Source organism: Mastigoproctus giganteus, chromosome 11 (genome assembly GCF_048544385.1).
Source record: "Mastigoproctus giganteus isolate SK-2022 chromosome 11, ASM4854438v1, whole genome shotgun sequence".
In the NCBI taxonomy this organism is placed as follows: domain Eukaryota; kingdom Metazoa; phylum Arthropoda; class Arachnida; order Uropygi; family Thelyphonidae; genus Mastigoproctus; species Mastigoproctus giganteus.
Window position 1 is genome coordinate 80,685,033 of NC_143585.1, and position 17,081 is coordinate 80,702,113.

General features: G+C 40.5%; 2 protein-coding genes across 3 annotated transcripts in view; one reads left to right on the forward strand and one right to left on the reverse strand.

The window, feature by feature from the left end:
* The window catches only part of LOC150078186 (kelch-like protein 10), a 252,986-nt gene that overhangs the window by 194,068 nt on the left and 41,837 nt on the right, over nucleotides 1-17,081 (forward strand). The gene's annotated exons all lie outside the window — the stretch shown is intronic.
* LOC150078188 (uncharacterized) overlaps nucleotides 7,548-17,081 on the reverse strand; it is a 125,333-nt gene continuing 115,799 nt past the window's right edge. For both annotated transcript variants that reach the window (XM_090385272.1, XM_090385271.1), the window contains one exon: nucleotides 7,548-8,432. In XM_090385272.1, the coding sequence (XP_090241398.1) occupies nucleotides 7,636-8,432 (797 nt within the window). In that variant the 3' untranslated portion in view covers nucleotides 7,548-7,635. The remainder of the gene's footprint in view (nucleotides 8,433-17,081) is intronic.

A 17,081-nucleotide genomic window follows, 5' to 3' on the forward strand; every position in this document is an offset into this window, starting at 1 on the left:
GACAGGTGAATTTAATACCGAGTAGCGGGGAAGGTCAGAGAGTCTGTGATTAAAGATGCATTACAAGGTCACTTTGAGAATTATAATATCCTATGTAGATCAAGGCGGCCAGCTTCGTTAAGTAAAATCTTGTTCGACCTACCTGATGAACTAATGTCACGTGGTACACAGATCAGGGACTTAGGGCTATTTTGGATGAAAGACCTTATAAAAACATCTGGCATGGTTCCACATGGGGGTAGGGGTTGCTGTGAGAGCGTGGCTATATATTGGGATCACGGAGAACATCCTGAGTGTATTGGAAGATAACCACATGATGCAATGAGACCGCATTTCTAGTATTGAAAGAGGCTGGGGGGGGTTTAGAGGGGAACAGGCATTCTGTGTGTTATCAGACACTCGGTCTAAAACACTGATGGATCCAATATTTTTCTATTTCAGAAGATTTAGGAGAAGTCGGGTTTGCCTGCCTCTCTAAAATCCACTCATGCACACCTTCTCGAGGGTAAGCCCTGTTACGTCACGTAGGTGGCAACGAACATATAGAGTGGTTCTCTTCAAGATGCCTGGTCAGCGTGAAGAGGAAAAGACCAAACCCTCCAGCACATGACAGCACGATGAAACAAATGGCCCTCAGTCCTCAGCGGCTTTCACTCCCCCTCTCACGCCAGCGAGAGGATCAGATTGGAAGCAGAGGGTGCAAAGAATCTCTGGGTGCGACCAGGCTGCCATGCACAGAACTTGGCCTGTTACAACGTAAGATCGCCCATCGGTGAAGACATGATATTAGAGCTGGGAAAGAAATTTGAAAATGTGAATTGGAATATCGGTTTAACTGAAAGAAGAAGAAGAAATGAATCACTTATAAGTTTATCAAGTAGAAATCTGCTGTACACAAATGGAAACAGTGAAAGGGGTGGAGTTGGCTTTCTGGTCCATAAAGATATAAAAAACAACATTTTGGAATTCAAAAGTACATCACCAAGCGTGTCAAGACTACTACTACTCAGGATTTCTAAGAGGTACAAGCTAAAGGTTATAATGATTTATGCACCAACATCGAGCCATGATGATGAAGAGGTTGAAGAAATGTACACCGAAATTGAGTCTTCTAGATGAGCAGAAAACCCACTACACTATCATTATGGGGGACTTCAATGCTAAGGTTGGAAAGAAACAAAACAGCCCAGAAAGGGGAACTATAGGAAATTTTGGAATTGGTGAAAGACTTGTGGAATTTGCAGAATCTCGAGGATTGTCAGTAAAGAACACTTTTGTCAAGAAAAGGGTGAACAGAAAGTGGCCATGGAATAGCCCAAATGGATTAACAACTAATGAAATCGACTTCATCCTCACTAACAGAAGATATATTGTAAATGATGTTACCGTCCTGAATAAGGTAAATGTTGGAAGTGATCACAGAATGATAAAATGCACAGTTGATATAAATGTAAGAAAAGAAAGGAAAAAACTGAGTAAATATTACAAAGGTCTTTGAAGATAACAGAAGAGGAGAAAAAGCAGTATGTACTGGAACTTAAGAACAAGCTTGAGCTTCTGCAGACTGCTCAGGACCAAGATATCGATGAGGAATATTTACGGCTTTCTGAAAGTAATAAAGCCCAAGAAACTTATAGGTAAAAATAAATCCAAAGAAGAAAAAATTAGTCAAGAAACACTTGTCATGATGAACCGAAGACGACAAATGAAGAGCAAGATAAACACTGACAAGGAGAAAATTGAGTATACTGAGTTATGCAAAGCCATTAGAAAGAGACTCAGAGAAAACATAAGAAGATTTAATACAAGAAAAGTAGAACAAGCATTAAGGTAAAACAAAGGACTTAAATCAGCACCCATGAGCAGTAATACAAATGACACTGAAACTAAAGAATAGCGATGGTGTATTTATAAATAGCAGACTACACAATTATACAAGGAGTGCGGGTATGATGCCAGCAGTGGGGAAGATGGATCGCAAATTAGTAACACACACGACATACCCGATATCCTCCCTGATGAGGTAGAACATGCGTTGAAGAAATTGACGAATCAGAAACCCCCCGGGAGAAGATAAAGTTACTGTAGAGTTGTTAAAATTGGGAGGAAGAGACATAACACAAAAACTGGCAAGACTCTTCACAAAACGCATTAGAAAAGGTGTGACGCCTAAGGAGTGGAAAAATGTAATCATAGTTTGGCTGCATAAGAAAGGAGATAAATCAGAAATTGGAAATTATAGACCAATTAGCTTGTTATCCCACAAGCTAATTGGTGGGATAACAAGTTGTTCACAGGGGTCATGAGAATCACACGAAAGAGCAAGCTGGCTTTAGGACAGGATTCTCAATTATGGATCACCTTCACGTAATATCACAGCTAATGGAGAAAGCAAATGAATATAAAAAACATCATTATAGTAGTAATAGTGGCATGTGATGCAAGAAAGCAAATGTATGAGCTTATGTAGCATCAGACAAAAAAAAAATTACACCATTCCCTCCAAATGCCTGTCCAGTTCCTCCTTAAATTTATTCAACCTATCAACTTCCACAACGACAGATGGAACTTTGTTCCAGCAATTAACCACCCGCTGGCTAAAGGCAAATTCCCGCACATCTATTCTACATCTGTCCTTTCTTAATTTGAATTTATGCCCCCTTAGGTTCGTAATCTGAACAAGTGGAAGGATCCCATCAGAATTCAGCGTGCTCAACCCATTCAAGGCCTTATACACCTCAATCAGATCACCGCGCAGGTGCCTAGTCTCCAGCCACTGCAATTTGCAGAACTTAAGCCTCTCTTGATAAGAGGATCCCTTCATTCCCCTCACCAATCTTGTTGCCCTTCTCTGTATGTACACGCTCAAGTAAATCTACATTCTTCCTAAAATGAGGCCTCCAGACCTGTACGCAGTACTCAAGGCGTGGCCTGACCATTGCCTTATACAGAGGGATAATCACCTCCTTTTCCCTGCTAGCAAAATTCCTATATATCATTGACAAAACCCCATGACCTGCCCTGGCAGCCTGTCTGCATTGCTCAGAAAACTTCATATCTGCCTGCACAATTACTCCCAGGTCTTTTTCATTTTCTACCACCTTAAGCGTAGTACCACACAGTTGGTACGTTTCTCTGGGGTTACTTCTACCCATATGCAGGACTTTGCATTTTTCAAGGTTAAACTTCAGTTGCCACTTCTTAGCCCATCTGCCCAAATTATCTAGATCCTGTTGCAGTAGCACACTGCTATTACTGTCATTAACAACCCTGCCAACCTTTGTATCATCTGCAAACTTCGACACTAAGCCTGATATACCTTCATCAATATCATTGATAAATATACAAAACAACACCGAACCCTGTGGGACTTGGAATAATAACATTAATCCAAGAAGAGCAGCACCCATTGATTACCACCTTCTGTCTTCTCGCACTTAACCATCCTTTTATTCATTGTAGCAACTTACCCTTAATACCATTCTGCTCCAATTTGTACAAGTCTTCCATGCGCAACAGTGTCAAAAGCTTTCCTGAAATCCAAATATATGATATCAAAATTATTTTTTGCATCCAGTTCCTTTGTAACCACATCATAATATCCTATCAAATTTGTCAGACAAGACTTTCTACCACCTTGCTGGTAGAAAGTCTTGTCTTTCTACCACCTAACAAACCCATGCTGTGTCTGAATTATTGCTGCAGTCTTGTCTAGATGATCCTGCAATGCATCTTTATGCCTGGCATTTGTGGATTATGAAAAGGCATTTGACTCCATACAGCATAAGGCAATGTTTCGAGCACTGGAAAGACAAGGCATCGGTACCCCATATATTATGATTTTGAAGAAAATATATGAGAACGCTACCTCCTTTATTAGACTAGACAAAAAACAGTAGCAAATATAAAATTGAGAAAGGAGTTCGACAAGGAGACACAATATCTCCGAAATTATTTACTGCTGCCGCCCTTGTGGAAGCTTTCAGATTAGACTTGTCGCAGAAAGGAGTCAATGTGAATGAAGAGTACCTAAACCATTTACGATTTGCAGATGACATTGTAGTTATAAGCCACGATTCCAAAGAATTAGAAGAAAATCTTAAACAGTTAGTAAGGATTTTGGACTAAAGATGAATATGGCTAAAACAAAAGTAATGATGAACAAGTATGCCACAGAAAGGGATATAATGATTGAAAGAGCAGTAATTGAAAAGGTGGAGTCATATACTACTTATCTGGGACAAGTCATTAGCTGGAAGTCGAGAAGAATAAATTTTGGATGGATAGCATTCAGGAAATATAGTCACATACTGAGGAGCAATGTCCCAATTTGTCTGAAACTTAAAATAAGTAACCAATGTATGTTCCCCACCGTGACATGGAAGCGAAACTTGGGCACTTACTAAAAGAATGGAAGAGAAACTGAGAACTACACAGCAAAGAATGGAACGAATTATATTGGGAATCAGACTGTTAGATAAGAAGAGAAACGCATGGATTAGGCAGCAAACTCAAGTAAAGGACATTCTTATAAGAACTAAAATGGACATATGGACTAATAAAATAACAGAATGGTGCCCAAGAGGAGCTACACAAAGAAAACGACGGAGATGGACAGATGAAATTCATGGGTAGTAAATGGATGGCCATTGCACAAAACAGGGAACATTGCACAAAACAAGGAACTGGAAAGGCTTTCATCCTGCATTAGATTGAAAGGGACTGCGAATTGTCTTTTCTCAAACGCGGTCTCACATTGGAGACAGCATCTCAAAAAAGACATTGAGCTTCTTGAGAGGACCAGAGATCGGTACCTTGTCTGGTGAGAATAGCAATGGATCGTGATGTGAGGGAGGGCTAGGAACGTAGGTTACAGGGCTTGGAAACTAGGCATCTAAGGGGGGGGGACTGTTGTTACACATCAGATTTATATAGCCGCTGTAAATTGGTTGTGTTCTGTGTTGGACGAAAACCCATGCATCGTGATCTGAGGCCGACTAACTCAGCCACACTGTAAAAATGGGTCATAAAAATTCTTCACATCGTTGACAGGATTCGAACCCCGGTGTATCGAGGAGAGTGATTATACCAACTGTGCTACCATGAAAGTTATCTTAGGGGGAATGGATCTGATTGAGGGGAGGAGCAAACAGAACGGTTATCGACCACTGGAATAAACTGGCTTTCAGTATGGTTCTTCCGCTTGAAGGGGCCGCTACATCGATACCTTCTAGTAGTGGGAAGAGTAAATATGAAGGAAAAAACGCTTTTTGGAAGTTATGCTTGCCAAGAGCATTTTCTTCTTAGTGGTCCCTTCCACCTAGTATTTATTGTTAGTTTCTGAGGCCTCCAACCCACACATATGTAGGTCCTTATCTGGATTTCTACTTGTTCATATTTTCAGGCTTCAGGTTTTCATTTATAGTTGTCTATCATTCGTGCTATACTGCTCAACAAATTAACAGAACAAAATGTTCTTCATGAATATTTTATAGTGAACAGTGTCACCGAAGGCGAATATTTAATATAATAGCAGCCTGACATGAAAATTCCGAGTATCCAATTGAAATCGGTCTAAGACCTTAAAGAGCCACAAATTATTCATGCCTATAAAAACACGGGTTGCGACCTCATCACTTCATTTCCGTTTTTTTTTTTTTTTTTTTTTTTTGGCTTATTCAGTGGGATAGCCACATCTACAGTACTCAGGATGGATATGTCATTGTTGTGTAGATGATTCTTTGAGATGGCCGACCGTTGGACGACTTGAAGACCGGGCAGTCGCAGGCGGAAAAATGGCCTAATGTGTCACGCAGTGTCGTCACGGCAATATGGATGCAGTTTCGTGAGATAGGAACTATTACAAGAGGAGCTAGTCAAGGTCGCCCGAGGGCTACCTCAACCAGAACAGGCCGCCATCAGGCTCTAACATTAAGGCGGAATCCTACGATGGATCATCAATTGTCTCTTGAGGTTGCTAGGGCCACAGGTGAAAACATTTCTAACCGGACTGTGCTAAGAAGGCTCAATTCAAGTGGGCTCTACCCAAAGGAAGCCTGTGGTCTGTATCATATTAACCGAAATCACCGCAGAACTCGTCGAAACTGGTGCCATGAACATGCGACTTGGAGCCCTGACAAATGGGGTGTAGTTCCCTTTTCGCCCACAAACAGTTTCTAGATGTTATTTCACGACTGCCATGGCCAGCACGATCATCAGTCTTATATGCGATCGAACGTGTGTGGGATGCAATTGGGAGTCGCCAGCAGCCAACTCTTCAGTCCTTGGTGTGCTCTGGTAGAAGAATGGGATTTGTTGCCACAGAATCTTATCGAGCATAGTTCATCGCTGTCAGGCTTGTTTAGCCGTTGGAGGGAATCATACGCCGTACTGTTGTCATGTGACCATATTTTCGAGTATCTTGTATCAACTTCTGTAATGTACCCTTTTTGGTAATTCTTATACAATCCATAGAAATGTCGCTTTTACCTGTCCGAAGTTCCTCGCTGTCTCCTCAGTTCAGGGTTATTCTATATTACACCACCATGCAAAATTTGTCCCGCTTCATCGAAAGCTGCACGAGTTACACCACATTTTCTGCGTGTTCTGTTAATTTTGTCGAGCAGTGTAGTTTTAATGGTAGTAGCATTAGTAGATGCAGGTGTTGCATGATGTGTAGCGATATAGTTACAAGAATAACAACAGGCGACTAAAGGTTACTTACTAGCGTCTCTCTGCTCACTCGCTCTGCGATATGAATATGGAATTCGCAGCAAAGGAACGACCATAATCCACCAGTTGTCTTTCTTCTTACTATAGTATTTCCGTTAACATTATTCTCTATCCTGTCTTTATAAGAAATTCAACAGAGATTACAGTTCGAAAAAAGGCTGAATGACAGCTATTACAAGAAAGATGGAAACAAATAAAGAAGCAACCCCATCCTCCCTTGTGTCTTATAAATCGAAGTAAATAGATCATAATAATAAGTGATTTGTTGACATTTCTTCTAACTGCGATGCAGTTCATATTATTGAGTGAATACAATAAAAACAAGCATCTGCCTGACCAACCATTTTTAGTATTATCGGATAAAACTAAAATTGGTTGGTCAGGCAGATCTTGTTTTTATTGTATTTAAACAGGCACTAGGGACATAATCGTTTTATTAGGGGAATTCAAGAATATTATTTCCGTTAACATTATTTCCGTTAAACGATATAAATGAAAATAAAATCTTATATAAAAGCAGTAAAGATTTTCTTGGGGAAGACAGGATTAACTGCAGCTAGTAAAATAATTCTGTTATTCTAAACACCTAAGTAATGTTTTTAATGATTTTTTTTTGGGGGGGGGAGGCAGAGTGTGTAAGTTGATTATTGTATTTGCGTTTTGTTGTGTTAACAGTATGATAATGGATAATTCACTGCTTTTAGTTTAAACAGAACAAATTATTTATTTGTTTTTTTCCTTTGAGAAATAAAAGACAATAATAACAACAACATCAACAACTTTTTGAATGTTAGGAACAACCGGGTGGCCCAGATTGGACCACAGCGCTACCTACAATTGAGCAGTGGTGAAATAAAGGTTAAAACTGATATACACATTTGATATGCACACATACACACGGACTCATGAAGACGAGTAGTCGATTGGAAACCCACGCTCGACCCGTTTTTCAGACCGCTTGCTCCTTGTCACGAACCACTCCATCTCCAGCACGCTGTCTACGCTTCTCCTGTCGGGATGCTCGGGAGCCGACACCCTTTGGTCACTGCGACGCTTTGGAAGTTTCGGAGGGTACTCGTGGGTCGGAGGAGGGCAAGAGCTGCCGCTGGGTAAGTTTTGTCTTTGTCGTCTCATACGTTCCGGTGGTCGGGCGGGAAGAGGGGGAGGCTGCTCACGGTGCTGCCCTCTCTCGGAAATTAAGTCGTATACGATTTCTTCATAGACGTGAAGATCCGTGGTGGTGCTAATGCAGGGAACGGTTACGGCGCGGAAGTCGGTTCCAATTACACGAGTCGGAGGTACTGGCAGTGAATGGGAACAGGCGAGTGTTCCCGAAACACGGGATATGTTAGATGCTATGATATGTCCGCTTACATGACTGCTACGCCCTTCACGTCCTCTCACTGGAGGTGCGGCATGCCTTTCGCCTAGAGATCTGTACCCCGAGGTGTGGTCCGAAGGTGCTGCAACGTACCTGTCCGCTTCCGTTTCCAGCCGAAAGTCTTCGATCATTTTCAGCACGTGCATGGCTGCTTCGGTTAACCTCGTCCTCGCTGACTTTTCCAGTTTGTCGACTTCTGTAGCCATAGCACCGCATGAGGCACCGCTAGGTGGCGCTTCGCTGTAAGACTGGAAACCCTGAGAATAACCTGCACGATGATAACTGGGTGACTCTCCTCGAAACTCAGCATCACTTGGATCTGCCAATGATAGTAAAGAACCAGTTAGAAATTGTAAAGAAACTGAACTAGAGCATTAACACTGGATATTGGCTTAGGGTTCACACTAATGCCCATTGAAATAATATTTCAGTATCGAGGCAAATAAACTTAGCTTTTTTCATGCTTTGATACTTGGAATTATTTCACTATATCGCCGTACTTGATTTATTTATTATTTTTTTTTTTTATGCACAATAGTTTGAAGAGTAAGTTAGCATGGAATTGGCATAAAGAGTATGAAACACATGTAAATATAAATTCAAGTCTAAATAAAAGTATTGAACATAGTGGCATATTGTTCAGGGTAATGTGCCACCGGTGGTCTCCCACATCTGCACCCTTGTGACGTATACAAGACTCTGTAAATGCCAGAAGAGTGTGTGTGTGTGGCATGTTGTAAATGTATAGTATAGTATTTCTCTGGCTACTTGGCCGCAAGGCCTCTACTGGAACCCTACGTTGCCCGCCACCAACACCAAGTGAGATAGTTTAAGAGGGGAAGGAAGTAGGGAGGTTAAGGAAATAAGGCGTCCTCCTCATGAAGAAGGTGGTAGGGTTGGATCCCCCCCCTGGGGATCTAACCCGAATAAGATTTAAAGTACTGCCCTGTAATACTTACTCGTATCTTTAAATTTGGTAATAAAGATCCCTTCCTCTGTGCTTGGAATTTTAGGCTTTATAGTGAATTCTGATTTGATTTGACAATAAATATTTTTGAGAAGTCGACTATATCCAAAGTTATTTGAGAATGCGTGTTATAAATGTTAAGCGTAGGTACTAATATTGCATATTAATTATACTTCTACAAACACATAAGTAAAATAGCCAATTTACTTTCACCAGAGGTATGCAATATTTTGTGGTCGATTTGTCTTTGATATTTGCGATCCAAGCGGATCACAGAATGCCGTAAAGGTCAAAAATAATGTTCAGTGGTTAGTTTTAATAAACAGTAAATTGCTTCCTAGTCTAATATATACAGAGGGTACTAGGAAAGTTTTGCAATACAGCTTTGTTTATTTAATTTTTTCAAAGTAATTTCCTCTACATTCAATACACCTCTCCATCCTCCGAAACCAATCTTTAAACCAGTTCTGTCAAGTTTCACTAGGGAGTAAAGCACACTCGTTGTCCCAAGCCCGTAGAAGGTCCTCATCACTGGAAAACCGCCTCCCTTTTAGCTTCATTTTCACATGCAGGAACAGTGCAAAGTCTCAGGGAACAAGGCCTGGACTGTAAGGAGGGTGCTCGAGAAGTTTCAGTCCTGTCGTGGTCAAATATTCGGTGCAGGCTTTGGCGCGGTGAGCTGGAGCATTTTCGTGATGGAGGTACCAGGTGTCCATTCTTGACTTTGGCCGCAGGTTCTTCATAGATCCAATGACTTTAGGCAGGCATTGTTCAGTATACTACTTAGCTGGGACTGTCTTCTGCGTGTCCAAAACGACACATTCCACAATTCCACTCGATTTGAAAAATACAGCTATCATTTTCTTCTTTACAGATCGGGATTTTCTGACAATTACGGGTGTGTCGTCATCATCAAAGACCCAAACTTTGTTTTGAGCCTTGGTCGGCAGATCGTAATAGTACAGCCAAGTCTCGTCACCTGTCATGATGTTGTTCACATACCGAGATTGTCCCTTATCAAAGTTTTTTAACATCTCCCGGCACCAAGTCACACGTCGTGTCATCTGCTCTTCAGTCAGTTGATGCGGCACCCAGAGAGAACAAAGTTTCTTCACGTGCAAATGATCTTGCAGAATCGAACGAATTGCTGGTGCATTTAGGCCCAAAGTATCCTCTATCTGTTGGTAGGTCACTCGCCTGTTTTCGTCAAGCATTTTCCTCATAGCAGTAACGTTTTCCTCCGTAACTGACGTTCGTGGCCTTCCCGGCCTCTCAGAATCCTCCAGAGTGAAATTTCCCCTTTGGAATTCTCTATACCACCTGAATATCGTTGTACGATGTGGACAATCATCATCTAGTGCAAGAGTCATTTCTTCTAAGCACTGGTCTATGGTTAAATCACGCACGAAATTATACTGCAAAACTGTCCTTATCTCATTTCGTGACCACGATGCCATCGCAAGCACTTTACACTCTCACTACTAATGAATAACTGAGCCCATCGACTTGGCGCGGCGGCTACTATGCACGTATGAACATGTCTCAACATGCAGCAACAAGCAGCTTCCTGTGATTCATTGTTGCATCATATTGCAAAACTTTCCTAGTACCCTTTGTATCTCTTATTAACATTATTTCGTTCAATTTTCCACAAAAAAATCAAGATATGATTAGGGGAAAAGAAAGGAACACTTATACCAGAAGTAATAAAAACACACAAGAAACCCTCTTATCTATAAGGTGTCTGGAATCAATGGGATTTACAATATGTGTTCAACGTGTCCACTCTGACTCTTCACTCATTTTCTCAGCCGGAGTACCATGTTTGTTTGGATTCTTCTCTGCATATTGGGATCCGAGAGGAGGCCAAGCCTTGGTAATTCTTTCCCCTAAGATGATGAAAATCTTGGATTTTTACAGCATACACCTGTGCCTTCAGGAATCCCCAAAAGGCAAAGTCCAGCGGGTTAAGGTCAGGTGATCGTGGTGTTCAGTCCTCCCAATCCATCGATGAGGAAACGTCATATTTTTACCATTGGTGCCAGACTTTTCCGACACCCTGTATTACACTACTGCTTCAATTGTTATCGGTGTGCTTATAGTATGCTGATTTACAATGTTGATTAGTCAATGTGAAAATGCACCAAATAACTCATTAAATCCCCCGTACTTCTCCTTCAACCCATGCACGGTACTAAGTACTATAGGTTTTGATACCTTTCGTGTTCGGGGTTTTCATAAAAAAAAAAATGCTGGTTAATATCATAAACTCGATTCCTGGTACTCTGAGTCTTTTCGAATGAGATATGATTTATCTCTGTATATGCAAAACTCGAGGCCAATATCCTGAAGAAACATGTTCAATACGATTTTGAAATGTATTACTTAAATTGTAATGATGGTTTGGAGGAGTAAAAATCAATTTGAGAATTTTTCTTTAGTAACTGCTATTCCTGTTTGAGGATCAAGCAGTAAATAAAATAAAAATTATCCAGACATTGTTACAGATGAGAACCCACTGGGCAAAAATATTGCCAATATCGCGTAAGTCGGATCATATAAAAAGAAAACCTCGCGTTAGTCGAAGAAGAGTTAACAGGAAACATGGCAAATACGAAGATGTAGGGAACGGAATACACCGGGGGGGGGGGGGTAACGCCGTTGGTGTAATCACCGTTGTCCCACACCGCGGTTCGAATCCGCTCAATAACGAGGAATTTTTATGGATCTTTTTCGCAGTGTGGCTGAATTAGTCGGGCTCAGCCGAGGTCAGAGGTTTTTTTTTTTAATGTGAAAACATCTATAGCGGCACATAACAATGGAACGTAACGGAAGTTTAGCAAACTCATGTGACACTAGCCACGCGCGATTGGCGAAAAATATAATGTGAAATTAAAGAGATAGCATACGGGACCACGGTAGCCTCGTGGCAACGTTGCCGGCTTGCTGAATAGCTGATCGAGGTTCGATTCCAGGTGCTACCCGTGTGGGAATTTCACAGGGGCATTCAGCATTGAGTTTGGCGGTCTCAAACCGTGGTCGTGAGGTTTTTCACCTGGATTGACTCCGGTTTTCCCCTCACAACAGACAAATCGCCCTTCGCGACGAGGGGTACACGAAAATTTGATAGGGCTAGGGACGCGAGTAGACTAAACTTCGCTGCGGACTTTACTCTTGAGGAAAGGGGGTTAGTGGGGCAGCCGCGCCACCATCACAAGGTGGGTTTCGGGCAGGTCTATTTAACAGACATGTTCTGCTCCTTCAGCTTTATTTACTTGGGCTTCATTATTTCCTTAGGATAGTATTAACGTTTGTTATCTCTCTCTGTCCCCTTTTTTTTTATTTATTTTTCCCCCTTAATCATTTTATTTCTTTTTCTTTAATAATAAGTATTATTTTAACATTTTATCTAATTAAATTGATTATTATTTATTTATTTTTTTTTTCTTTTTGAAACAATTTTTATTGTAAAATTGTTAATTAAGCTAGTCCGTTTGGGGATTTTTTTTTTTTTTTTTTTTTTGCATGCGAATTCTGCCCTGGTCTCCAGTTTATTAGAGACGGGATTTTCACCTGCTTGTATCCAGATTTGGGCTTCCTCGCACAGGCTTCCACTGGTATTACACTTTCTCCAGTGGGTGCGGGATTCTTTGTAGTCTTCACCACCGTACGTGATTATAGGAGGCTGCTGCATCCACACGACTTGCGCTTCTTCCTATGGGTGCTGGTAAAGGTCATATTACATTTAGTTTTATATGTGTATAGTTCAGCCCGCCTGCTCGTGGCGTGGACGGGTACTGGGAAGCAGCCTTCCTGGTAGCTAAGCGGCCAGAAACAACAACACACACTAAGCAAACATAGCACTACACTCATTTCTGGCCATTGTACAGAGTTTTGTATATCATCACAGAGAACAATAGCGGCTATGAATTAACGCTTAGGGGCCACCTTACATAAGACACAACATGTTCTGCATCCTTAAAAGAATGCACTAATTTCAGCTGTAGCTAAAATATCCATGGATTAAAATGCGAATAATTATGCTTTTCAGCAAAAATCAAGTTCTGTGGTTTGAACCCGCTGTAAAATATAAGTTAATTTTAAAAAGAAAAAAAGGTAGTTAATGTGCGCAGAGCATTTCATTTCAGGCGCGTTAATAATTCACGATTTACAGCAAAAAGCACTATTTATGCGCGAACAGAGAAAATTTCGTTTCTACGCATGTCAGCAAGCATAATATCCAGTGCTTCAGCTACAGTATATGAAAAGCTCACATGATATACAGTATATTACAAAAAATGAAAATAATAATAATTGCTGGAATTCTATTGGTGTGATTTTAATGAAACAAAGGAAGAGTCGACAAATCTTTCTTACCGAGCCAAATATAAAATTTACTTAAAATCCATCCACTGGGAAAGAGTTATTACATGCAGACGGACGGACAAAGAAATAATAATTGCAGCATTTCTATTAGTCCGATTTTAATGATATTTGGAATGCTCAACAAATCTTTCCAAAAGGTCCAAATATAAATTTCATATGCTTACTTTTATTTATTTTTGATGTGAAAACTTCTATAGCGGTACCTAACAATGGAATATAACGGAAATACCTTCCGTTACATATCTCCACAACATTTGCTTGTTACAACAATGCAAATGTTGTGGTCAAATATTTGTATTGTTGCAATCATACTTCCTTATGATTGTGTCGATGTAGTGACGATGTACTTCCTCTCGTTCCTACTGCAGGAAGTATGGTTGTGACGTTATACTATTCTACAAATGGATTTCGCCAAGGGCGTTTTCATATACAATATCTTTGTGCGTACAGGGTACACGGTTTAATTTTTTTTTTTTTTTCCCCTAGAAACTCTTTGTTCTTTGTTGAATTAGGGTTTCTAATGCAAAAAGAACAAACAGACCACAGAACACACCCAATTTACAGACATTATATACGGTGCAATATGGCCTAGTAACTCACCGAGTTTAATGTAGTTTCAATAACGTCTTTTTTTAAATTACAGATCTTGAAATTGTGTGAATGAGGAAAGATGGACAAAGCAGTCACGGTGCAATCATCTAATATTTGGGATAAAAGAGACTAACGCAAATTCATGAGGATTCCCCTTCTTATTCTTTGGTTAAGTAGTGGGCATCAGAATTTAAACGAGGGAGGCAAAGACTGGAAGATGACTCACACTTGCAACGACCATCACTCCAGAAGTTGTTGACAGTGTGCATGATCTGAAGAATGACCACTGAGTGGCAGTTCAGTACATTGCCAGTGTCTTGGGCACATCATCTGAACTTGTCTACCAGCATATGGTAATAATGCTTTTTGTTATAAAAAAGGTGTCAGAGAAATGAGTCCAAAAGTTGTTGATAGTGGATCAAAAACACAATAGAGTTGCCCAGTCAAGTGAATATTTGCATCGTTTTCAGCCAGAACTAGCATATTTCCTTGAAAGGTTTGTGGCTATGGATGAGACGTGAGTCCATCACTTTCAGCCAGAGACAAAGGAGCAGTCCAAACAATAGAAACAAACACACTTCTTTTCCCCGTTCACAGAAAATGAAGTCGATTCCTTCTGCTGCAAGGTGATGGCATTGATTTTTTGAGATGTTAATTTAATGTTGCTAGTGGATTACCTTAAGAAATGCCAGACAAGGGAATATTGCTCAAATCTCGTGAGAAGTTTTCATGAAAAAATTAAAGACAAACACCGAAGCAAACTCAGAAAAGGTGTCTTGTTCCAACAAGACAAAGCGCCTGCTCATCTGTCATTGCCATTGCTGCTGCTGCTTTGAAATCTTGGGCCATCCCCCACATTCATCAGATCTAGGACCATCTGACTCTCCCCTATTTCCTAATTTGAAAAAAATACCTGGTTGGCATCCATTTCCCACTGACAGTGACGCCATTGTTGCAGTGGTATTCCTGGAGGCCCAAGAGAGAAAACTTTACTCGCAGTGGGAATCAATACATTGCAGCATCGGTGGAAAAGTTTGTTGATTCCAAAGGGAACTATAATGAAAAGTAACATGTTACTAGACCTCTCAAATAAACACTTCATACTCACGCCGTGAACTTTTCAAACCAAACGCCATTTGTGGAGTTATTATAGTAATTTAATACAGTCTTTATTTTAAGAAAAATAGTTTATACCATGATAAACGAAATGTAATATAGTTTTTAATGGGGTGGGAAAGAGACTCCTTCGGGGTTTGCATATTCCTTCTTCTTATTCTCATAAAACATGCAAATTGTCTCCTTATATCTAGACAAAAGATCGAATCAGTGCAAATTCAAACAGGTAGTTCAAAGGTCACAAGAACTTAAAGATCAGGTTCCATTCATCATCCAATAGACCTAAAGCAATCAGAGTGAACTCTGAAAAGGAAAATTAATAACTGCTGAAATGCAATTAAAGTGGTGCCATGATTAAAAAGGATGTGGAACAAGAAGAAAATACAGAAGTGAAAACAGGAATAACAAAAGGGTAATAAAGTTAACGAACATCGGGAAATGTTAGAATAATAAAGGAGTATTATTCCTACATTTCTCGGAGGCTTCTCGTCCTAATAGCGTCGAAAGGAGGACAGGAGGGTGACCTGACCCAGGTCGAGACATTATGGAGGAATGGAAAGGTGGGCCGGCCCAGTGGGGCTTTTTCCCGTGCTGGCTTTCAGCGACACTGTCCCCTACAACAATGGTAGGGAGAGGGTTCCTCTGGCGAGGGGCCGTCGAAAAGTATAAGAAATGAACCTCCTTTGGAATACTTAAGATACCAAACATATAAAGGATGATCTATTTTTATATTGCAGTTCCTTAAACATGCTGAAAGTGTCCTATTCCGAATACACGCATCGGTCCTCTTAATCACATTCTGAGAGAGAATTTCTGCCGTGATACTATCGTTTCAATATGGCTGACTGTTGTTTCAATACTTGGGAAATTTGGAATTTTCGCCCAGCAAACAGATCCAAGATAAGTACATGATCTGTCAGTTAGATTATATTGATGCCTCGTGGTTTAGTTGCTTTGGGGCTTAAACGCTGACGCACCAGCATCAACATCTGCGGTTGTTATGCTATACACATTATTATTACCAGCCATATGGTGCAAGGAAGCCTGAGGATTATGCTACAACAGCCAAAAAAAAAAAAAAAAAATTTGAGTACCCTGAGAGAGAAGTAAGAAGGAATCACAAAAAAGAGAAGAATGATGATATCCAGCTCAGGATCCTGGGTGTGCCAAGCCCATACTCACCAGATGTGGGCCCCTGGGGTTGTTATTTAAGAAATCCCCATAACAAATAGTCCAGGATGTTAGCGCCGGCGATATGGGCGACTACAATCCCTTCAAAATGATGCTGTTCCAAAAAAATTCATTATATCCATTGGCCTGGCTCTATACCTCTTCCGGCTCCAAAACAAAAGCCAGAACTATATAGTTACGGATTGGTGGATCTCAGGGATTGACTGTTTCTTCAAAAAATAATATCCTTAAATTTTTCTGCGACTTGATATCGCAGACTGGACGCCTTTTTCTGAGTATTGCAAGGGTGTTTCTTGGAATATGTGAGGATTATTTGACGTCCAAATTTGATCGTTTTGAGAATTCACATAATTGCTGAGATGAAACTAGGCTTCGTTCGCAAAGAATCAGCCATCCAGAAATTGAATCCCATTGCTGATTAAGAGTTTCAACCATATGCAGTATTATCAGTGTTACCTAAATGTTTTATACGACGAAATGTATCGAAGTACACTCCGTTGACTTAACCATCCCTAGAATCATCAGGTGGAGACCGTAATAATCCCATCCTGATGGCGTCGCAAGATTCATTTGTCGGTACTCTTTCGCGGTAGTTATATGGTTTATATATACATATATATAAGCTTCTCGACTCGGAATTTCTTAATCATTTAAGAATTTCGTGATGGTTCTTTTCGCTGAGATATCTTTAATATAAACTGTTTTCTGATAAATATG